The sequence below is a fragment of the Strigops habroptila genome, chromosome 3 (assembly GCF_004027225.2).
Source record: "Strigops habroptila isolate Jane chromosome 3, bStrHab1.2.pri, whole genome shotgun sequence".
Taxonomy (NCBI): Eukaryota; Metazoa; Chordata; class Aves; order Psittaciformes; family Psittacidae; genus Strigops; species Strigops habroptila.
In genome coordinates this window covers 62,348,414-62,372,697 of record NC_044279.2, presented here as the reverse complement: position 1 = coordinate 62,372,697, position 24,284 = coordinate 62,348,414, and the positions used below count along the sequence as shown (strand labels likewise).

Genomic DNA, 24,284 nt, shown 5'->3' with positions numbered 1-24,284 from the left:
TTTGATCAAACCTTCAGTGCTGGAGTACATACTGTTTTTCATTTGTCTGTCTGTCTTTCGAAGAGCTAATACAAATTACCTGACTGAAAATTTTAAGAGGTAGATACAAATTTGTTTCTATTCATACTTTGCTTCTACACAGTTGAGGTTTTAGTAGACAGAGAGTAGCAAAATAACATGCTGGTTGTAGTCTCATCAGAGGAAAAATTAGAGGACTGAATTTCAAAGGTGCAGTTGAGCCGCAGAAGGAAAATGCAGTGAAGCATTTGCAGCTCTAGAGTGGTGCATGTTCGGTTGTGTGGATGAACAGACATTGAAGTAAAGCCAACATCTTTTGTTAGTATTATTAACGATGAGACGAATTGCAGAGGTGATGAATTTTAAAATGCTTTAGGAGATGGCTTTCAAAGATAGCCTGACCCAGACTAGAAAAAGGATTTCTCTACTGCTGACTGTTCTTGCTTCCCTTATAAGCGTCTATATAAACTGTAGTGAATAAGTAAGTAAAAGAAGCATCCTGTTAATAAAACTAAGAATAGTAAAGTCCTCCCCATTAAAAAGGGACAGAGTGTTGAAAGAGCTATTACAATAATAAAACACAGTAGCAAAAATTAAATGGTCACTTTAATAAAGAAGCAATAGGACATACACAAGTGGATGATCTTTTCAAATCAGCACCATCCCTATCTCACAAACTGAGATTTCCTTTCTCATCTCATCCAATAAATGGTTTGGAGAGTTCAAATCGTTAGACGTAAAGGGTGACTCTTAAGTATTTCAGTGTAAACAACACAGCAGCCCTCAACATATCTCTTAATAAAATCCTGTTCTATGTTTCTTACTCTTCATTTTTCTAGCTTGTGTAGCAGGGCTTATATCCAAGTAGATTTAAAAAAAAACTAAACCAAACAAAAAAACCAAAAAACAAAACCCACAAACTTTTTTCCCTTACATTAGTGCTTGGTTTTTGTGTTCAGCTTCCCCCAGCAATTGTTCACAGACTGTCATCCAGTGGAATTAAAATAACTGTTCCCCCAAGTCGTCCTTCCAGTCCATTCCCAGACCAGTGCTTTCTTACATGTATGCAGTGGTGTTCTTATATTTACAGGTATATGTACACTGGTGCACATGCTTTCCTTCATGCAGCCTTTGTAATCTAATCTGTGGTGTTTCATGTTTGGAAATTGAAAGCTTTCTTCAAGATTCACTTGGAAGTGGGTAGAGGATGTAATGTGCAAAGCAACATGCTTCTGCTAGTTGAAAGGGTTGAAGCTGGGAATTCCTTCCACTTGGCTCTGCAAACTTTTCTGTCTCTTCTGCTTCAATCCCAGTTCTTCTCTCAGGCTCAGAAGTCAGAGCAGTCTTTACTCCTCAAAGTTTGGTTTGGAAAAGGAGGGAATTGCCACAGTATTCCCAGTGACTGCACAGAAGTGTAGAACTATGAAGTGATGAAAAAGAGGCAGGCTAAGGGGTAAAGAGTAGTCACTGATGGAACTGAGAAGGATAGCAAAGCAAAATATCTTTGTAGGAGGAAGGATGCAGAAAAGCAAGAGGAAGGCAGAGATAATGAATACAATAAGTAATATAGTTCTGCTCTGTTCTCTAAGAAATAAGAGTTAATTTTTTCCAGCTGTGAAGTTCAGATTCAGGTGAAGAGCTCCTGAGACAACTGGGAGATCTAGAACCACTTCTACAAAAAAACATTATTCCCAAGTATAACCTGTCCCATCACTCTCCCTTCTCTATATAGTGTAATTTTGATTTGATTGCCTATATTGCTCTGTGTTCCTCTGGAGACCCTTGTGCCTACATATGTAACTGCTTCTGTCTCAGTCTAAGTTATTGATTCTAGAAAGCAAACAGCCATCCACTTTCCTTTCAGAGGAGCCACTGGAGACTCGTACTTGATCATTTCACACAAATCCTGACTCTGACTGAACTGTCCTCCTTTGCCTGACAGCTTTTCTAAGAACCTGAAAGACTGTAGGCCAAAGAGTGGTAAGTAAATAGTCAGCTGTTCATTTGGAGAAAGAAGCTCTTACAGTTTTGCATTGCAAACACACAAGAGAATAAATGTTGTACAGGCAGTGGCATTGGCATACCCCCAATCTCTGCTATTCTGTACCCAAGCATAATTCTGGCTGATGTGGTTTAGAGAGTGTAAAGAGTAATGTGGAATCTTTGTTCATACCCTAAAATTAATCTATATCAGTATTTGCCGTTCCTGTGACAGTTGGGCCCCACTAGAAGTGCTTGTAAGAAATTGCCTTTCAGTTGCAGTGCAGTTGATGGGACTGAAGGCAGACCAGAGTGACATTCACAACTTAGAAATGCAGTTCTTTGCCCACTTATTCTCGTTACTATTTCCAAAGAAGTTATGATCGTCAACAGAATTTTAAGTCTTCCTAAGGTGAACCACCATATCCTTGAAGGCCTGCCTGTCGTTAGCTCATATCGTTTGAAACTGCCTCATGTTCTGAGGACCCGTCATCATACGGTCAGATTGCACCACTGTTCCTTCCCCTGTCTCAACAACTTCCCCAACCTCCTACTGAGGCCAAGCCCTCTGAACAACCTGATCCAATATCAGAGCTAGCTCTGCTTCTGGGGACAAACAGGGAATAAAACAGAGGACCTCCTGAGGTCCCTCCTGACATCAGCTCTTACATGTTGCTGTAAATTACAAATTAATTCTGTAACTGTCTTGGCTTGTTTACTGATTCAGTTTCCATAGTCCTTTCATTCTTGAGCCATGAGTGGTCCTTAGATAATGTATTGTAGAAAGGGTGCTCTCATTTTAGGAAGGATTGAGAATGATATCAGTGTTTCCTAAATAAGCAACTTGGTAATAGGTATCATTTGTTGGTCGGAGTCTTTCATCAGTAACTTCACATTTTCATCAGCTGAAAGATAGTATCATGGTAAAAACCACAGGATAGAATCCCAAACAGACAAGAATGATCAAATGATCTGTTCAGCCCCAAGAAATTCTACTTGCCATCAGTGATGACAATGTTGGGCCATTGCAAACACTCCATCACACAAATATTAATACTGTCTTTCACCCAGATTGTAGTGAAGTACATTTCCTCCTACCTCTGGTCAGTTCCTTGATATATGAATATTGACATTCAGTTGTAGCCAGTGAGGGATTTTATCTTTTGCATTAGAATAAGAGCAAATGTCATAGCAGTAGGGATGTGCAGTTTCTTCTATAACATCTGAAGAAATCAAGCTTGAAGGCAAGCTGAACAAACCCAGAATTCTTTAGTTAATAAACAAACAAACAAAACCACAACAAAAAACCCAAAACAACAACAACAAAAAACCCAAAACAACAAACAAACAAAAAAGAGGGGCTAAAAGAGTTGGTTTTTATACTTTTATTCATCTTTCTCAATCAGAAGTTTTACAAATAGATAATGGAAAATATGAAGAAAAATTGCTGAAATGGAAACCTGTAAGAGAAATTACCTGATTGTTCCATTCTGCTCACATCACCATTCACATGCTTGGATATAAAAGTTCTGCAGCTAGGCAGAAAACACAAAATTTGGTGATGATATTATTTGAAAAATAGCCATATAAAATGCCATAAGTTCTAGGTGACAGGAAATACTCTCTGGAATAAGAAAACAGTAGTTTTCAATTAGTGTTAAATGAGAAATTATGTTATGTCACCTCATATTAAATGGGTAAAAATGTCTGGATTAGTACAAAGTCATCTGATGTCTGGAAAAAAAAAAATAATTTACTGAATTGGTATTAATCAGGCTCATTAGCTTTAGTGTGGCAGCTGCCTTCTTGGCTTATGCAGAAGGGATTGAACAGGGATTTCCAGAGCCAAATCCGTGGGTGTGGATTAACTTAGAGTCCCTCATTGTGAGTGGTGTAACACACTCTGCACTCTTAACTGAGGTGTCGTGGTTTGAGCCCAGCCGGTAACTCGGAACCACGCAGCCGCTCGCTCACTCCCCCCCTTCTTCCTCCCCCCGCTCCCAGAGGGATGGGGAGGAGAATCAAAAGAATTTAACTCCCACGGGTTGAGATAAGAGCAGTCCCGCAACTAAGGTGTAATACACAACCACTACTGCTACCACCAATGATAATAATGATTAGTGAAATAACAAGGGGAGAGGATACAATTGCTCACCACCCGCCGACCGATACCCAGCCCGACCCGAGCAGTGATCTGGGCCTTCCGGGTAACTCCCCCCGGTTTATATGCTGGGCATGACGTGCCGTGGTATGGAATACCCCTTTGGCTAGTTTGGGTCAGGTGTCCTGTCTCTGCTTCCTCCCGGCTTCCCTTCCTCCCTGGCAAAGCATGAGACTGAGAAAGTCCTTGGTCGGAGTAAACATTACTTAGCAACAACTAAAAACGTCAGTGTTATCAGCGTTGTTCCCAGGCTGAAAGTTAAAAAACACAGCACTGCACCAGCTACTAAGAAGGAGAAAAATGACTGCTGTAGCTGAACCCAGGACATGAGGGATGACCTTTTTTGTACATCAGCAAGGGAAGTGGAGTTCTGACTGTGAAGGAGGGCATCACTACCTGTAACAATTATCCTATGAGCACTGGGCACAGAGACAGTAAACAAGATTTCAGTGCTTCTTAGGGCTTGGCATAATGACAGCTGATAAAATTCTGCTTACCTAGTTCAGCTAATTTCTGCTTTGACCTGTAGCATTTCCTTTGTAGAGTCTGGTATTAGAAGTCAGTATTTATTCTTCTACTTAGCCTTCTCCACAATGTCATTTCATTGTGTGTGATGATTTCTAGCAGGGAAAGCATTTTCTATTAATTAAACTTTTATAATAGGCTCTGCTTAGCCAGCTTCTGAGTGACTCGCATAACCCACAGATCTCATGTATGTATTTTTGTTGATAGAGCAGTTTGTCGAAATGAATTTAAGCAGCTATCATGGCAAATATTCTTGCAATTGCCAGTGCTTTGTTCTGTGTGTCACTCAGAAGTACATTGCTTGGTCATGGTATGAAAATGAAAATTCACTTAAGTAACAGCCCATTTTAATATCATTTTTTGCATCAGTTTAAAGCTGACACATGCAGTTTCCTGCTGTTGCTCTGCTTTATCATCAGGAGTTTTTTGAACAGAATTTAAAGGAGGTTTAAATAGTAATTTACCTGGCTCTGCAAGGCTCACCCATGGCTGCCGCTCCATGAGTACTGCCACTGCTTTGCTGGTAGAAATAATATGGCACTTATCCATATCAATTTTTGGCACACAGAGATTTTTGCTCACTTAGCAGAGTAAACATCTAAAGAGAAATGTGGTTGATTCAGGGGTATTCAGGCAATAAAAAGTAAGTGAGCATGTGTATGGTGGGAGAAGGGAGAAAAGCTACGATTTCTGCCACTCAGTCCACTATCCAGCTGTACCTTCACATGGACTGAGCATGAGGACAGCACTTTGAGTGCAGGAAAGATACCTAAAGCAGAGGCAGTAAACTTCAAAGTCCCATCAGCATTTTGTGTCAGATGGCTGATGTAAAGTTTTTCTGCCAATGCAGTAACTGCCCCTGGAAAGAATGCTCCACTCTTTACCTGACTCAGGATATACGGAAATATGACATCTGCTTACTGCAATAATGCTTCCACAAATGCGATTGTGAAACTTGGAACTAGAGCTGAACTTTTCATCATAACAACTAAATCTCAATTCTGCTTTTCTCATGAGTGAAAAAATGCTCGGGGCTGCTATTTTCTCCCATATGATAGAAAAATGCTGGCTGTAGGAGTACTACATAGGAAGGAGGTGGCAGTGTTATTTAACAGACCTGTTTGCCATGGCATTTGCCTCTGACATGAGAGCAGCTTACAAACAAATACAGCATCTTGTGGGAAAGTAAATAATCCTTTCTCCCTTGGAAAGGAATCCAAAGCATAGAAAAGTTAAAGAATTGGCCAAGGTCACCCAGCAAGTACAATCAGGAATTCAAGACAGATTTTCATTCTTATATCTGCCTTAAATTATTCTGACATTAAAATCTATGAATTTTAACCCCAAGACTATACGGTTTGATCTGAAAAGAGTCATGTAAGATTTCCTTGATAAAAGCTTGAGAAGTAATACCTTCTTGGTTAGGGGTTCATTAAAAGGGAATTTAGCTTGTTCAAAAGTTTATCCAGACCTGGTCCCACAGTTGAACATGTCTCGGCAGAGCTAAGATGGACATGTAAACTTAGATGAAACAATGTAAAGCAATGAAAGAGCAACAAGCTGTCTGAAATGAGAGATTAATTTCAGCAAGCCTCTGTAAACTAAGCCAGCCTAATTTCACATAGGCCTATGCCTCACTTTCCTACTGTGCCTGCCCTCCAGCTCTTCTTTTTTCCATGGTAACTAGGCCAGCTGTCGACTAAGAAAATACCCTAGGGCCAGCTAAAAAAAAGTTTTCTCTTACTAATATCTTACAGCAAGCTTTCCCTGGTACATAAACTTAGCTTCAAATTCCCACATCTCTTTTTACAAAGCCAATATTTGGTGGCAATAAAGCAGTGAAACGGAAGGAAGATCAGAACCAGGCCAGTATTAAAAAAGAAAAGAAATCTAAAGGTATTTCCTTCTCTGCTCTGCTCTCCTACCTTTGCGAAAGATACCATTGCTGTATTTTGGGGGGAGTGGAAAATGAATAGAGACCAAGGAAAGGGGAAAAATAATAAAACTAGAGAGGAAGAAGGAAAGCAGGCCTAGAAAGAAGGGTTATGAAGATAACAGAAACACTCTTCTTTACAATGTAAATGCTTGTTCTGCTACTGACAGGAATGAGCTGACAAAAGCCATCTCTCATGGTCTCCTCCACTTTAATTAAATGAAAACATGGTAGGTATCTTGTTTGAAGGAGACTGCAGAGTGACCTTATGCATAAGGAGAGCTGTAGTCTGAAGAGATTTCTCCCTCAGAAGAGTCTGAATTGTTAAAAGATAAAAAAGTGTTATTGGGACTCTAGAGACTGCCCTATTGAAAAGTCTGATTCTCTCTCTTCTGTTCCCTGAAAACAAATGAGTTTAACTAGGTTTTTTTGAAGTGTAAAGGACTATATGTCTTCATGATGCCACCTTATATGAGCTATAGAGATTCTCTCAAAGTTATTCTTCTGACAAACTCACACACATGCACACAGGTAGCAAGTTTCTGTGATCTGGTCCATGCATCCTTTGTTGTGCAGCATGAGATGCCACGTGGCAAATTACCAGAAAAGAAGACTCAACATCTTACAGAAAACAGACTATGTCAAATACGAGAGGTCTCCTGAAAACAGTGGGTTTTAATCTTGTAATTACTCTGAGATACCGTCATTGCTGAAACACCTAAAGCAGTACTTGCTGAAGGCTCATTATACCTTCCTGTTCCTGTGTAATTCCGGTAATTTGAAAAAAGTTTCCTTTGTTAGAAATTAGGAAAAGAAGATAAGCAGAGACACTAGTTTAGAGCAGAGATGTCCAGATGAAAGTGAAAATTCAGAAGAGACTGACACATCAGGAAGTAACATGGGATCGGGATCCTAGTTCTTGTACCTGTGTTACCTGCTCTTAAAACGTAATGGATCTACAGATAGGTTCTTCCAGAGAGGTAGAAATAATGCTGCCTTAAAAGTGTTAACTCCGCATATATTTGGAATGTATCAAATCTCATCCGTCCTTCAATTGGCATCTGAGCCCCTTGTCTATAAAAATCTGAGACTCTACTTGAAAGATAACAGCTTTGGCTGTAGACAGTGTTAAACAAAGTGAATTCTTGAAACTGAATGCAGAGCAAATAGGGAAATTAACAGCCCATCTCAGGACGTACTGTCTGCAGAGTAAATTCTTTTGAATTACATAATATTTGCAAAACAAGGTCACTTTCTCATCCTATTCCTTCCCAAAACACTAAAACCCTTCCTTCCGATGCCCAGAGTGAGTCATAAGAATGGTAATCTGAAAACTCTAGGATTATGAAGTACAGATCTGGCTCAGAATATATGAATAAAAGCTGGAACTGCTCCTAATATGAGCAGCCATAATGACCTTGTAGAAAGACAATTTTAATTTTCTCCCTGAAACTACTTCTGTATTAGTATGTTAAAACAAATAAACATAACAACAAAACCCAAACAAGCGCATACAGCATTTTAAAGTGAAATTAACAAAAGTTTTGCAGTGTATTTCAGGTCTAATTTTGCAGTGTTGTGTAAGTCTGAATTGCCCAGTGCATGCAGAAACATACAGAATTATTTCTGTGTCATACACTTTGTTTTATAGTGTCATAAGTGATTTTTTGTTCCAGCTGTAAAGCTAATGGGAAGCTACAGAAGCTATCCAAAGCTATTTTGGTAGACATGAACTACCTAAACAATAGGCAGAGGAGGAAAAACATTTTCAGTTTCTCCTCAGTGTATTGCTGCTGCAACTGTGGCCTAAATTCTGATATGGTGCAAAGCTTAGCAGCTCCATTGGCTCTAGTGAACTGCTTGAACCTGGATTAATTTTGTGTTTTATTTATATGGTTCGAAAGTAGAGTAGCTTAGTCACCTCCTGTATCCAATTAATTGCTGGCATATTTGGACATCATCCCATTAAAGCCATTGGGTCTGCTTATTTTAGTGGTGATTATCCTGTCTAATCCTATTTATTGCAAGCTTCCAATGCAGATACCCACTGGGAAGAATACAACAATTTCTGTTGTGCCTGGAATGAATGGCACTTTTCAGTTCCCATGCCACGAATTTACTCTAAGCTATTATAAAGATACGTGGTTGGTAGCTTTCAAGCTTGCTGATTCTGGTGTAAGACACTGCATGAAATTCTGACAACAATATAGCATTTGTTCTGAGGAGAAAATCCACAATTTTGGAACAAGCACAGACAGGGATGTATCTAGTCACATGAACAAAGCACTGGCAAAGATGGAACCAGCCTATTCAAAATTAATGCCAGACTTGAATGCCATATTTCTCATTGAATGCAAGGTAATACTGGATAACCTTCATGCAGATATTAGATGCAATACATTTGTTAAGCAGCTTTTTTATTTTAAATTCAGAATACTGCTTTTGGAGGGCAAAGTTAATCATTCTTTTTTGTTCTCTTTACTGAGACAATGGTACTTTTTTTTCTTTTAATAGTTGAGAACAGTTGGACCTATAGTTGCAAGCCTGAGCCTAAGTCACTTTGTATTAATGACAATTCAGAGTGAAGCATTTCATTCCTGTATTTTAGGATTGACACTTTATTAGGGTGGGGTCTTTGGCGGACTGTGAACCTTCACTCACAGATTTTGAAGTTATCCAAAGTCAGCTCTGTTGTATACAGATGTTGTTAGAAACGACCACTAGTCTTGTTGTGTTGGTGTTCTGCTACGGGTATTTTTTGTGTTCATGATAATTTGTTAATGAATTCGGTCCTCTGCTGCCTGCACACTCCACCCAATGAAGAGGCTGGAAAGAGACCGACTTTGCTAACAGTTTTTTTTTTTTTTTTTTCCTTAGTGACTGAGCAGAAACTGACACTGGTAGCACTTTTTACTAGATGATTCTTGTAGCGCTTATGTTGACATTAACACATCTATTCAGCAAATTGGAGAAGCCATGTTATGAGGCTGATCATATCTTTCTTAGACTTTAGACGAGGTAGCATCTACTACCTTGTTGTGAGAGTGATGCCTCTCCTATTAATCCTCGATAGTTAATTTTCGAGGTAAATGCTCTTTCTTCTCCAGACAAAACCAGTTTGATCTGGGGTTTATTTTCTTCATACATAAGTGTGCACAACTAACTGTATTATGTATAAAATAAAACACTTTTCTGCTAGGCAACCTTAGCAGGGTTTGGCAACTTACTTGCATAGCATAGCATAGCCTTTGTTTTCACTGATCTGCTATTTTTTGTGAGTCAGCAGGACATGCATTCCACAGCTAAGGCATTCAGCGGGAGTAGGGGGAACTGGGTTGACTGAATCTACTGTTATTTTCTGGATGCAAATTGTGTCGCTGTGTTCATAAAGATCCTTGAGAGAAGGTTAGCAAATAATGGCAACTAGTCCTTTTGGCTCCTGTAGAAATGCAGTGTTTCTCAAGCTTAACCAGCATATTTTATAATATAAAGTCTACAACAATTTTTTGTTGTTTAAGGGAGACCATTGTGTTAGATATCTGTTCTAAATTATGTTATGAACAAAGAATCAGAAAAACAAAAGCAAATGTATCACATGGCCTTTTAAAACAAAATTTCACTTTAAGCAGAGGTATTTTCTGTTCAAGGGTAATACTTTGAAAAATGAGTCTGTAAAAGCAGCTCTGTTATAGGAGCAGCAGCATGTGAAACTGACTGCAGGTTTCTTATGTGAGAAGTATGAAGAGCCAAAAGTGGACAGGTGCTGCAAGCTATCAAACAGCTGCTACTCATATATCCTGGAGCCTTACTTGGTTAGAAAGATTCAGATAAAATATTGTACCGCACTTCACTCTGCCTGCTCAAGAAATGTAAACGTTCATTCTCGTTCTAGAACAGAAGGAAAGAAAAGATCAGCAGATGAGGCAGAGTTCTGCCAGCCCTGTTGTATCTCTCCCTTTCTGCTGGGTTTATACTTGGTGAAGGAAGGGGAGTTCAGTCTTGGTCCTTCCAGTCAAGTGGATGGCCTCGCACAGTGTTTCTGAAAAACTATGGAAAATGCTCAGTACTGCAGTCGCTTGGGAGAACCACTGTGTCCCTTACATCTTTGTTGTACATTAACTCTTCTGCCTAATTGACCTTGCTTGCCATTCTCCCCTGCGGAATGTGTGTTGTTTAAAAATGTTAGGCATTCTGTGCTTCCCAGTTGTTTGTTTGTTTTTACGTCAGTTGTTTTGTTGATTGCCATGCTCCAATAGGTCTACATAGAACGGTGCTGTTGTTGTTTGTGTTTTCCTTTCTGACTTGTAGTACATATGTTACACCTTTCTAGAATTTGGGGTTACTTTAAAAATGGAGGTATTGTCGTGTATTTTTTTAGAGAAGTTGACAGAGATAGCCTGTTTTTTCTCTTGAGTAACAAAGGAACATGAAGACAGAGCTACTTTATGGCTTTCCAGCAACCTTAATGAAATTAAATTTTGCTGTCCACTGAAGGCTTATCACGCCAAGGCTGTGAAGGAGGCTGGGAACAAAGATTGCACTGCAACAAGTGCAAGTGTTTCTGTTCTCAGAAGCAATAGCTGTCATCCTACAGGCACGTTCCTAGAAGCTTCAGCAAGTTCAGTCATCCATCCTAGGCACTGGCAAAGAGATCAGAAAAGCCACAGTCATATTTGCCAGCTTGACACTCTGCTGCCTTAGAGTTTGAAGAGGCCGTGCCTGAGCAGACCAGCTAGCAAGCGAAAAAGATCAGTTCTGCAGACTTGGCTGTGCTCTGCAGGGGAGTAAGGGGAGTTGTGGGTGTGGGGGATGAAGGACAACAGGTACCTTGTTAGTATGGGGATTGTTGTTAGGGGATGAAGGACAACTATGATCTTGTTGGAGTTCACAGTGTCTGTGCAATAGTTGTATTGGCATCTCTATCAAAGGGATTATTCCCATTATCACTGGCAGGGAAATAAAAGCCTTGTCTAGTGTAATCTTGGGGAGATAAAAGAAAAACTAAAAAAAGTTTTACTTGCAACTGAGTAATTAATAGCAGTTGCCCACTCATCCTTATGGCCCATCATGGGCTAGATGGAGGTATTATAATCTTCAGTTGTATATTTTGGTCATCTCTCTCATCCTTGTGTCTGTGGGTAACTTGCAGTGGGACCTAAGAAGCTGCAAAGCCCAAATGTAACCCCGCTGGCAACCACCCCTGTTACTTATTCTCCTGTTAAAGAATGCAAACAGTAAAATGTTTTCTTCAAGGAGTCAAAAATTAAATTGGTCATATGCTTCAGGTGTGTGCCATAGCTCCATGGCACAGTAAAGCACAAAGGACAGTGTAGAAGTGTTGCAGGATGTCTAATTAAAATCAAAGACAGATGGCAACCTCAGACATGGAAGCTGTGCAGTGGTACTGCGTTTGTGTGCTAATCTTTGATATGAAGGGCTGTGGAGAGTAATATTAAAACAATTATTGTTATAGCAAGCAGCAGTCTTCTACTAATGTTCTATTCTTCTGTGAGTCTTCTTGCCTCCTGCTTAGTGAAATAGAAGACAAGTGTGAAATATAGCAAGAAACCATATTGACTTGGTCAAGTTTACCAAAGATTGACCAATGACAGTAAGTACTTCTGCACTCACCTTAAAACTCTAAGGCACCTCATTTTCATTTGAATTGTCTGAATTCAAATCACCTTAAGCAAAGAGTATACAGTGTGTGCTGGTAGCCACAGCTTTTGTCTAATAAATAGCAGACATCGCTTGGAAATGCATTAACTATGGTCAACCACTTTGACATCACATGTAAATAGTCCCATCAATCTGTGCCTTGCTCTTTCATAGCAGATGGGATTAAACCTACAATAAGATACTGGAGATCTAGGCCTTTTGGGGGGTTTCTTTTGCTACAGTGTGGTTTAACAGGCTACTTGCAAGCTAATCTGTCCTGTCACACCTGTCCTCTGGTCCACCCTGCTCCCCTTTCTGAAGGAGACAAGGAACAGATGTTCAAACAGCAGTGTTGTCTGAGCAGCCTCACTCACTCTTTCACTTGCCTGCCAAATCCAACTCAGAGAGCAGACTGTGTCTGCAGTGAGGCCTCTAGAGCATCAGTTTCCCTCTTTCCCCACACCACAGAAGGAGAATGAGGCCAGCTCACCTGTTTTGGTATCAAGATCCATCTAATCTCATTCCTTTCCTTCCTTTTTTATTTCCCCTCACTTTTTTTTAAAAAATTCCCTTTTCTCCACAGCTGCTGGTTTTAGCCATGTTTCTGCTTCTCTGATACAGCAGCCAACTCAGCCTGATACAATCCTACTTTCTCTCTGCCCTCTTAACAAAAATCTTTCCACAACACTTGTGTTTCTGTACCCAGGAAAACACATACACACACTTCTGCAACTGAGAGTGCCAGAAAAGGAGGCTGGAGCCACCTTGAAGGCATGAAGTGGTTGCACGAGGAGAGGAAGAGAATGAGGTGCCTGCAGAAGTTGGGGGCATCTTTCAGGGTGCCCCAGCATCTGACTTGGACCCTCAGATTGCTGCTAAGCAGAGGCAGTCTAGTTTGCTTCATTGCTAAATTTCAGATCAGCATCCTTCTATTTCCAGCCTTGTTGTGCTATTTTGCGAAAGTGACTTTGGAATAGTGTCTAAATTCCCCTGGTTTTGCTGAGAATGAGGGCGTTCGTTTGTCCCAAATCAAAGAACCCTGAAGAGTGAGGAAGTCTTCCTGTTGTTAGAAGCAAGATTCTCTGTCTAGGCCTGGCATAAAGCCAGGCTTTTATGTTGAGTACTCTCTTGCAGAATCCTGTGAAAATTGTCAGGAAGAAAAGCCACAAAAGCCTTCACATGCTTCCTTACTGGCAGCCATGAGTTTTAAATCATTCCAATTTTGTCTTCCTCTGTCACAGTGAGGCATCCTGTTCTAACTTGAAAATTTCATTAGTGTCTTGAGCATTTCTCCATCCTGCAACCCAGAAGTTGCAGATTTTCCTATCTCCGCTGAGTTCTCGCAATGGCAGGGTAAAGATGTGTGTGCCAGGAAACTGGGAAGACAGAATTACAACAGTGTATTTGTTTAGTTGTTGAATAAACATTTCAGCAAAGCCTACAATGAATCATCACGTTAAAAGCTGTCATTTGTATCCTCGTAGGGACTGCTTTTATAAAATGAATTTGAAAGTCAGACCTGGTTAATCTAAATCATTTTTTCAAATTAAGGTCCACCGGCTTTTAAAAGCTTACCTACCCCAGCAGGCAGGCAGAAGGAAGCTGTACTGCAGTCACTAGACACATTCTGAGTATAAAGCCCCTCATGGGGCTGCTGGGGAAGCACATGCACTGTCAAAAGCTGCCACGTGGGTTCAGATTGTGGTGTGTGTGCTGGGCTGCAGCTGGCATGGAAATGGATTTTGCCAGTGAGATCATAACTGCCTCTACTTTCCCCATGGATTGGGCTCATGAGAGAAGCACGTGAGAGAGGATTCAGACTCTATACGTCCTCTGTCCTTATGTACAAATTATGCATAAGCTATCTGAATCTGGCCCATAATCCTTTCTCAGGTTGAAAAGAAATCTTTATATTGTATATGTACATAAGCTTATTTTCTGTGAGCACTCAGCCATAAGAATGATCAAAAAATATATCTTCTAAGTAAATCTGCCTTATGCAGGGAGTAGCTCTGTTTAAAATAGGAAAACATTTTGGTTTTACTATTTTGCTTCCTGTATGTGAAATCCTAAGCCTTTCATTTTAGGAAAATAAAAAGTTGGTTTAATGTTCTGTATATCTGAAAGGATTAAAGGGACATGAAAAGGATTTTCTGGATTCTAAATTTGTACTGTTAAAAATGGAGTGAGTGAATGCTCAGGAGATGATTCCAATGCAAGCCTAAGTGCAGACAGCAAATTAATCCCATCCTGTGGAATCTTGGACTTACTCTGCTTGAAATCTGGAAGAATGAGTCTATCCACCTCCGTATACTCATGTTCTCTCAGCCTTCTTCAGTTTGGGGAAGGTTGAGGATAAGAATACAGCTGCCTCCGTATGCTGGGGTTTGCCTTCTACCAGGCACTGCAATGACAATTTCTATTTCCTTCAGATCCAAAAAGTAATTATTTGTTTTTGCTAGCCTACAGGAAAAAAATGTCATTTTTGTCAGTCTCATCCAGAGAGTGGTGATGATAAACTTCTCATATCTCTTCACTTTCATGTCTAGGTATTTCTGATAGAAACACCACACATTCTTTTAAGATTTTCAGTACTTATAAACCCTTAGATGTTCAGAGGTTCTGTGTAACTGGAAAGGCTTTTCAGAAACCAGTAGGTGATATTATTCTTCATTGAATTATGTACGAAAAGAGGACCTAGAAGGAACATTGCCGTATAAAAGATGACAAGAATCCCTCATCACCAAAAGATGCATGGACTGCAGTAGCAATATTGTAATGCGTTATGTATGATTTGAAGGAGTCGAAGGGCTTATAGAAATTATTATTTTACACCTTTAAATATCAGTGCTTGATATATATCTTGTTCTTGCTTTTTTATGTGACATATTCATATATGATGTGCCTTTAAAGTCAACAGTTTCTCTGATTTCTGTCCTGTGAAAACTAGCAGTATTTGTTAGGTTTGAATAACCTCTTCAGGTAAAGGAAACTGCATTAAAATTCAGACATGTGTGAGGAATTTGAGGTTTGAGATGTACTTAAGGATGAAGTTGTAGGGAGGAAAGTTTGGACAAAAGCAAAGAGCAGTTCATCAGTCCTTCAGGCAAAAGAAAATCCCAGGCGATGGGCAGGATGTTAGTAGCAATATAAAGCTGGTGATTACATTTACACTTATGAAATAAATCATATGTGTACAAAACCTCTGGCCCACATACGGAAAATATTTCCCAGTGATCAGTTCAATTAACTAAAAAAGCCTCCCTAAGCTCAACAGTTTTCCTGGCCCAAATGAATGTGTAATTAGAGAAGACTGCAAAAACAAGAAAAGTATCTTTCCAACTTTTGTTTCTGACTTTTATGTTAGTAATAACTCCAGTTCCAAAGCTTTTACAAATTGCAGTAGGACTGAACTGAGTTTTAGCTTTAGACCAACACTTACCAGTAAAGAAAGGAATAAAGTGGGCTCATTTCACTCTCTTTAGAACTATAGCCAATTTCAGAAATGTCTCCTCAACTTAAAATAGAGAAAGTTTCTAGAACTGATGATGTCTGAGTCTAAAATAGTCTTTAAATGCACTTCCTAGCTGAAAGATGTGCTTGGTTATATAAGTGTACTGGCAGGAGCTGGGGTGGGAGAGGGTGAAATAATAGATAGAGGATATATATTTATAATATATATATCTAGGAATAATAGATTTGGATAGATTTGTATATATAAATCTATCCAATTATCTATATATAATATAGATAATATATACAATCTATATATCTAGATATAATCTATCCAATATATCTCTATATATTCCTATATATCTAGGAATAATAGATTTAGATCTATATAGTTATATATATCTAGGAATAATAGATTTTTATATATATAATATATATAATAGGAATAATAGATTTGGGGATATATATTTAGGACTGGACTTCAAAAAATACAAGTTATTTTCACTTTGTAAAATTTTCTTGCAGAAATAAGAAGCAATACAGGCACAGAACTATGTTTGACAATGCATGGAAATGGCAGGTTCCTATTGATTCAACACACTCAGAATCTCATTAGTTATCAAATGGGATTTGAGTACTGACAGCAAATACACAACATTTTGTTTTCATTCTCTGCTGCCCAAAGTCACCAAATACAGATTAGTCTGGAGTCCATTTATTGTTTCTGCTAGAGGTGGTGTAAAATAAAAATCAGTTTCAGATACACAGATGTTTTTCCCCCTCCTTCCTTCAGGCTGTTGAAGAATGCACAAAATGAAGTTCATTTCAAAATCTGGTATTGGAAACTACTGGCTGCTCTCAAATTCTGTGCTGGAAAAACCCTGAACAATGAGTTTTCTAAAGAGGAGAAGCTTACCAGAATTCTGGAAGACATTGCCAAAAAAGTAAAAGCTGCCAGTGATGCAAAAAGAAAGGTCTGTTAAAAATACCTCCTTTTCCATCTAAGTTATTTTTCTGAGGTAACACCTCTTACCTATAATGCCCTTTACATAAATAAACCCAAGATTTGATGAAACTTTGTAAAATTTTGTGCTGCTCTGAAAACAAGTAAAACATTTGTATTTAATGGGACAATTCTAAGTATTACTTTGAGGTCAGTAGATCTTTTAAGCCATTGAAATTCCTTCATCTATGGTTCCTCAACCAGGCTTGGAGGTGGTCAGAAATAATGTCAACAAAGCCAATGATTAACATTTTACTGAAAGGAATGCTCACATTCAGCACCTCATCTCAAAATATTTGACTCCTGTAGAGCAGTTTTTCTTGAAAACCTTGCTAAGAGTTGTCCTTGACAGGCTGAACATCCTTATTTCTTAGCAAAGCCAACCGGAGTAGACTGCACTTAATATCTCAAATATAGCATTCAGCAATTAATACTGCATACATATCTGCAGAAATGCATTGGCAGCAGCAGGCTTATAGTCCTCTTTTCCAGTGGGCACAGCTTTTACATTGCGGAGGTACATTTCCAGTTCAAAAACTGTTAATTTTCCAAGACAGCTGTTGTTACTTACGTGATGTGTAAAACTGCTTCTTGCTGAGAGCTCAGCAAGACAGACCAGAAAGCCAAATAAAAATATACCTGCCACTGCTGGTTGTCATGAAAGTTACCATAATTTCTTTTTGCCGTATTAAGAATTAAAAGACTTTCAAAAGATTTTTCAGAAAACTCTCAGTGTTGCTACTGAGAGCAGCAAAGAAAACATGGGAGTATATAGAGGAAAATATATGCAAAGGGAAAAAAATCCATGTAAAGGAAAAGAAATAGTGATGCATTATACACTATTGATGCATAATTGGGATTTTAGAAACTAATCTCAAAGCTGCAGTTACTGTGATACTGAGAAACTCCTAAACTTTGCAGTTAACACATCTACATTTAGGCAAGGGAGATCACAATGTTGAGGCAACAAGCAACAAATTGTGAAGTTGTCCATCAAGGCAAAAATGACATGAGATGCAACAGAGCAGGTGCAAGGCTAATCAGCCACTAATGAAGGGTGTTGAATCTGAACCAACATGACAGCATGAACTGGTAGTGCACCTAGTCAGAAAAAACATGAATGCAGAGTAAAATCACAGTTCTCATTTTTAATAGCTGCACCTCAGCATGACCTCATTAGCTGTTATAAGGTTGCATGGATGCTGCTAGCTCCAGAAATTGTACTGCTTGTTTAAAATATAGAAAGACAGTCAAGGGTTTAAAAGCTGCTGCTGTGTTCTTTCATGTTGGCATAACGATTCACATGTTGCAGGAGGTGTTAAAGGTGGAACTCAACAGACTTCAGCGGTTCTTCCAGGAGATAAAGGTTTGTCGGCTTCCCCTGAATCCTGCGCTTGTTGTCCAAGGCATAAAGGCAGACGTAAGTCTAGCTCATGCAATGAATTATGGTTTTAATTTGGGTCTTTCTGTTTGTTTGGGGTTTTTTTTAATATAAAGGGGGAGAGGGAATGAATGGCTGCATTGACTGGGAAATACTCTTACTGGTATTAAGCATGAGTCATCTGGTAAACTGACACCTACCCTAATTCCCTTTAAACTGGGAGCCTTTGTTTGAGGCAGAGGTGAAGGGGACTGGTGGGATGGGTGTTGCATACATGTGTCACCTTGCACAGCAGTGGCAGCAGAGGTTTCAAACTGATCAGCCTGCTCCCAGCCCAGCTGCCCTTGTGGTGGTGTTGGGATTGGCAAGGGTACCTGGTTACCGTCGTGCCCAGGTAGCTCTTGGTGGCAGGTTTTTCTGTTATCTAGGATTCCCCTGTCAGGTATGAGAGCACCTTAGGGTCTAGAGCTAGCTCTTTTTTTGCTGAGACAAGACCAGGCAAAGGACCAAGAATAAAATATTAAATATTCACAATAACTTACCTGTGTCTATGACCTCTGTTAAAAATGACTTAAGAATAAAGGAACAACAGTGCTCTTCAGTGCTAATGAACTTTATTTTGACCACAGTACTAAGACTCAGTTATTCATTGTTTAGAAATATTTTCATAAACAGTGCTATGCCAGGAATAAGCTGTTCCATCTCTGGAGAAAGCAAAGGTATCCAGCAGCAAGAGAAACAAACCTGAACATCCATATATATTACCAGTTTTAGCTGCCTAATTACAGTAATTTGCGCTCTATTTTTGTTCTCTGGCTCATTATCCACAGTGGACCTGATTCTAAGAGATGCTGATCCCTTCAGTTGCCTTTGACCTGTGATTCTCCCAGTAATTGCTGTTCAGGCTTGATCTCGCTGAGAACAGAGGTCTTCCAGCACCCTGCAGGCTTGGGCCAATTATGTATGATATAAGTGAGAAGAATTTGAAGCCTGCTGCTTCTCACTGCTTTCAGGCTTTTTGGAAATAATGGCTAATGGGAAGGTATCTTACCATACAGTCGTGCTATTTATACTGCACCAGCTTGGCTGGACAGATACAAAATGTTTAAGTAAAAGTATCTGGTTTTCTTATATCATTATAGGCCATTATCTTCCTATAAATATATGCAGCTTCTTGATTGAACCATATGTCAGTATAATCATGCAAATTAGAATTTTTAAGTGCTTATAATTACCTAAATTTAATTCATTTTGGTGTCATCTATTGATTTTACTAGTTGCAAGCACTGCTCCCAGCTCTATCGGTAATGCATTATCTCACAGTAACATTTTGAGCACTTAATGAGACATTTCAATTGGCAAAATTCCATAGGGGGTCAGGATTTCGTCATCAATGATAGCTATTGCACGTTGCAGAGGTATGATGTGGCTAAGACAATATTTGCATGTTTGTACCGTGTTTTGAGGTGTTTGGATGAAAAGCAAGAAGCAGCTGTGTCTGGTAGTGTTTTTGTTCAAATTAGCCTCCACCCAGTAAGGACAGCAGTGGCTCCTGCGAGGCACTCATTATTTCTAGAAACCAGGCCATTAATTTACCCTTGTCTTTGGTTGTTTTTTTGGTGGGTTCCCCCCCTCCTTTTTTTAATGATGATAATAATACCATTCTAACTCACACAGGATTTGCAGTGCTGGCCTCATTTATCCTTTTTGAAGCCCTTTGAGGTCTTCAGGTGGAAGGAGCTGTAGGGCATGAGAAGTCAGAGTTTATGTGCAATTAAGATAAATTCCACACAAAATAGATGAGGATTTTTCAGAATTTCCAGTATCCTCAGCCAGAGTGAGGTCACCAACAAAATTAGCAGGTTATTTGCTTCCATAAAGGTTGTGTGATTGGGGGTTTGGGTTTTTTTTTCTCCCCAGAAAATAATAAGACCAAAGGCTTTTCAATGCTTTACAGATTCTCATTAGATCAGTCTTCTGTACTTCGTTCACTCGGTCCCAGCCAAAGTTTATTGTTAATAGGCGTGGGTGAAAATGAAAAACAATTAGTACAGAAAAAAATTACCTATTCCTATAATCTGATTATTGAGTGAAATAAATTGTCTGGGAAAAAGAATTTCTCATTTTCCTGATCCAATTAAACAGTCAATAATGTAAAAGTAGTATTTAAAGATGGTACCTTTTTCTGAGTTATTGTATTATCGTGATGTTTTGTATATGTGACGCTGTTGTTCTTCTCTCTCATCTTGTTTTCCCTGAAGTCATGTTCATATTTTACGTCCAATGCTTTTCCATTAAAAATCTCCTTCATCAATGCAAATGCTCCAAGTGGAAACATCAATGTTATTTTTAAGGTATGTTCTTCTCCTAATCCTCAGTTCCTTTTGTATGGAAAACGTTGATTTGAAATTCACCTAATTTATGTTTTAAACCTTGAGCCTCAGAATGTTTGATTTGTCTCTGTTGTTCGCTTTTCCCAGTTATTTTTGACATAGCACTTTTAATGGAATATATTGAGGCAATGCACTGAAGTGTCAAATTTTTTGATCAGTAGAGAATCAAACAACTCCTTGCAATTTTTCTTTTTCTTAGTGGAGACAACCAGGCTGAAACATTAGTCTTATATTTTAAAGCTAGTTTATTTACCACACTGATGTCAGAGGGCAAGTCTCAGAGAAGAGATAGTTCTGAATGACTGAATCTATTAGCCTTCTCCATATGTCTCTAACAAACAAAAGTACTGGAGTGTTAGAGGGTGCATTTGCTGCACAGAACTATTTTTGCCACTATCATCCAGCATGTGAGAATGGGCTGAGGAAGAGGAAGGTGGAGGGGATAGACAGGAAGGTGGAGAGCAGTAACTGCTGTCTCGTTGGAGTTACTTGGAGGAACTGACTCTGAAAATAAACTCTGGTTTATTTTCCAGCTGTCACCTAGAAAAGCTTCAGAGATCAGGACAGTGCTGTATCAATCCACAAAAGACAGTGCATGCAATTTAAAGTTACTTCTCTTTCAAAAGAGCAAAAATCTTCCATAACAGTGGATACTGTTTTTAAAGAAGAGTACTGAAGTTCATAAAATGGCTGATGAATATGATGGGGTCAGTGTTGCCAAAGACATTATTCCTAGATCTTTTTCAGTATAATTTTTCAAACCAGAAGTCTAATTCAAGACTGTTAGGGGAGGCTAGCAATGTAAAGTTTTCCTGAACATTTAGAAATCTGGTTCTTGTACTATTTCATCTGAGAATCAGTGTTAAATAGATGGGTTCCCACTTAGCTGAGTAAATGCCTGCTTATGGGCATTTAAACATTTGTGCTGGTTCTGCCTAGACAGTATCTTCCCTGCCCAGTAACATTGAAGAAACAAACAACTGTCCAGTTACAGTTTTAGCATTATTACAGCTGACATCACCATCTCCTGTCAGCAAACCATTGTGTTAAAATATCTTGTACTATAGTTTCATTCTTTAATCATGACAGATACTGTGTACATAAAATGATAAGCATTGATATCATGCTAAATTGTCTACTGACTGCATATGTAAGGGAAGGAGAGAAGGTAAGTGGAGATTTTTCACAGGTTTAAGTACTAAGAAGGGTTAGTTGGCGTCAAGATTACTTTTAGATGAAAGAAAAATAGATTTGGATTTTTTTTTTTAAGATGAGTTTATGTGTTCTCAAGTTGTCATTTCATGACAGTGAATGTCTGTAGATTGGAATGCTTGTATAAAAAAGATGTAATAAAAGAATAAACCACTTAAAATACCAGTAAAAGTCAGTTGTATTTAGATGGGGTGGGAAAGAGGAAACAAAAAAAACCAGGGCTTATGTTTTCACAGGCCATTTACTCAACCATGGTTGAAAATAATCTCATCATTACTTCTTGTGGCTATAATTAAAGCCCCATTTCGCTAAGATTATTGTTTGACTGACTCCATGGGGAGAGCAGTCATCACCACATCACTGTTTGAAACTGAATATGAATCATGTAATGGATAAAATATAAATTCATTATAAAATTCCCCTTCAGCTTGCTGCAAATACCAAGTTGTGAAGCTTAACATCAGCCAAACATTGTCATTTATGAAAAGGGATCTAGCATTAGGTAGACTTCAAAATGTAACTAAATTAGGATCCTACCTCCGGATTAAATTTTCAAACTCTCGTAATTACGTAGGAATAAGAAATAGCAGGGCTGCAGTGAATCAGGGATCATTTGTAACCATCTCAGTGGCTGTCAAAAATGTTTCTGCCTATGCGTGCCATCTACTCTGTCCTCTTCCGACATGGAAAGATAAGTAGCAATTTTGAAGAAAAATGAGCGGGATTTACTGCAAAATGAATGTAGCTATTTTGGTGGGGGAAAAAGCCCAAATGAAATAGGAAGTTATTTCTCTCTGGTATTGGAGGAGAAACCTGGATTTCTTGTGCAATTTTCACAGATAGGCGATGATCTACGTCAAGATATGCTGGTTCTGCAAATTATTCGAGTAATGGACGGCATTTGGCTCCAAGAGGGACTGGATATGCAAATGATCATTTATAGGTGTTTATCTACAGGAAAAGGCCAAGGTCAGTTTTAGATTTTAAAAGTTACCTGTATTATGTTATTCGTATTTCATGTAAACAGCAGTATTCAAAAATCCTCCCTTTAACTTTTATTTTCATGGATGTCTTATGTATCTTCCCCCTTTAAGAAAAAAAAAAAAATACCTCAGAATCCCAGTTACTCGAGCCCTGAATTGTAATGTTCATTTTATTTATTCATTCTGCTTCTCCAGAAGAAGTGCAACAAAACTCATTGCATTTTGTAGCAGCTTAGGCTAGAATTTTCCAAAAGCCTCAACACCATCAGCTTGCACCAGATTCTCAAAAGCAACTTCACACATCAAGAAGAGGGCTTTGGAGAAAATTTGCTATGGCTGCTGAAGTTTTAATCCAGTGTGATCCTGCATAGATGCTTAAATGAACCTATAGCATGTGGCTACAGAAAGTACCTCTAGACAAGTGATGACAGCTTCACAGTATTGATTTTGAAACATTACTATTGCACTTTATGCTGCTTAGAGCAGGCCTGACTCATCTGAAAGCTTTATTTCTCTCTTTTGTGGTTGTTACAGCAGAGCTGTAGCTGGGACACCAATTGCTTGCTAAAGAAATTTACTGACAGCAATGAGCTTACTATTTTTTACTGATTCTCCAAATCTTTTACTGAAAATAATGCTCGCACAAATAGAAGACTGATATATCCAGATTACCTGCTGTACAAAACTATTAAAATTAAAAATTAAAAAGAATCATTGCTTTCTGAGCCACAAAGAGAAAATGAGAGAGGATAAATGATCTGAAGGAAGTAGGAGAAAGTTTAGATGAGTTCACATAGTGGGTGTTAAGGTGACCTGAGAAAGACTCTTTCTTTCTTTGTAGAGATGGGAGTCAGAGCTTGAAGACTTCTACTTCAAATGCGCATAATACAAGAACACTATTTCCAATCATATTATAGTCTCTCTTAAATACTAACACTTAATTTGATTTTTGCCAAGAAAGATACAGGGATCATCTGCAGGTATTCTCTGCCTGAGAGTCTCTTCCTTTCAGCACCATAGCAGCAGAAAACCTCTTGGTGTCCAACAGATTTGCCACACAATGTCTTTCCTTATGATCTACAAAAGTGCTAATATAATTGATTTACACTTAATGATTAGGGATAAAAGGACCAAGTGACTTACCTGTGGTCATACAGTGTATGTGCTTAAGTAGACTTGGGTACCTAGGTCTTCCCAGTCATAGGCTAATGACTTGCTCCATGGGCTACCTTTTGCATACGAGGAAATAGGAGATGATAATTTCATAGTCATGGGAACACTGAAATCACTTTTCACAGAAATGTGTCAGGGTACCACACATGGGGACAGGGACAGAAGGCAGCAAGCTAGGTCTCAGTTCCAAAAAAGGAATTAAGTGCATGCACTAGAGACAGAGAGGACTCAAGTGAAGTGTTGCAAAATGCCTGGCTTCTCTCTGCACTTCAAAGTCCCAGTTTATGTCATATTGGATCAGACTAATTTCTGCATTATCTAATATCCTTTCTCCCAGCTGTGATTAGCATCACATACTGCAGAAAAAGATATGTAGCATTCTAGACAGTAAACAGATACGAAATATTTCAT

General features: G+C 38.8%; 1 protein-coding gene across 1 annotated transcript in view; it reads left to right on the top strand.

Moving 5' to 3' along the window:
* The window catches only part of PIK3C2G (phosphatidylinositol-4-phosphate 3-kinase catalytic subunit type 2 gamma), a 205,220-nt gene that overhangs the window by 105,085 nt on the left and 75,851 nt on the right, over positions 1-24,284 (top strand). The window contains exons 21-24 of the mRNA XM_030480440.1: positions 16,522-16,702; positions 18,044-18,151; positions 20,374-20,466; positions 22,557-22,686. Coding sequence (XP_030336300.1) covers positions 16,522-16,702; positions 18,044-18,151; positions 20,374-20,466; positions 22,557-22,686 — 512 coding nt within the window. The remainder of the gene's footprint in view (positions 1-16,521; positions 16,703-18,043; positions 18,152-20,373; positions 20,467-22,556; positions 22,687-24,284) is intronic.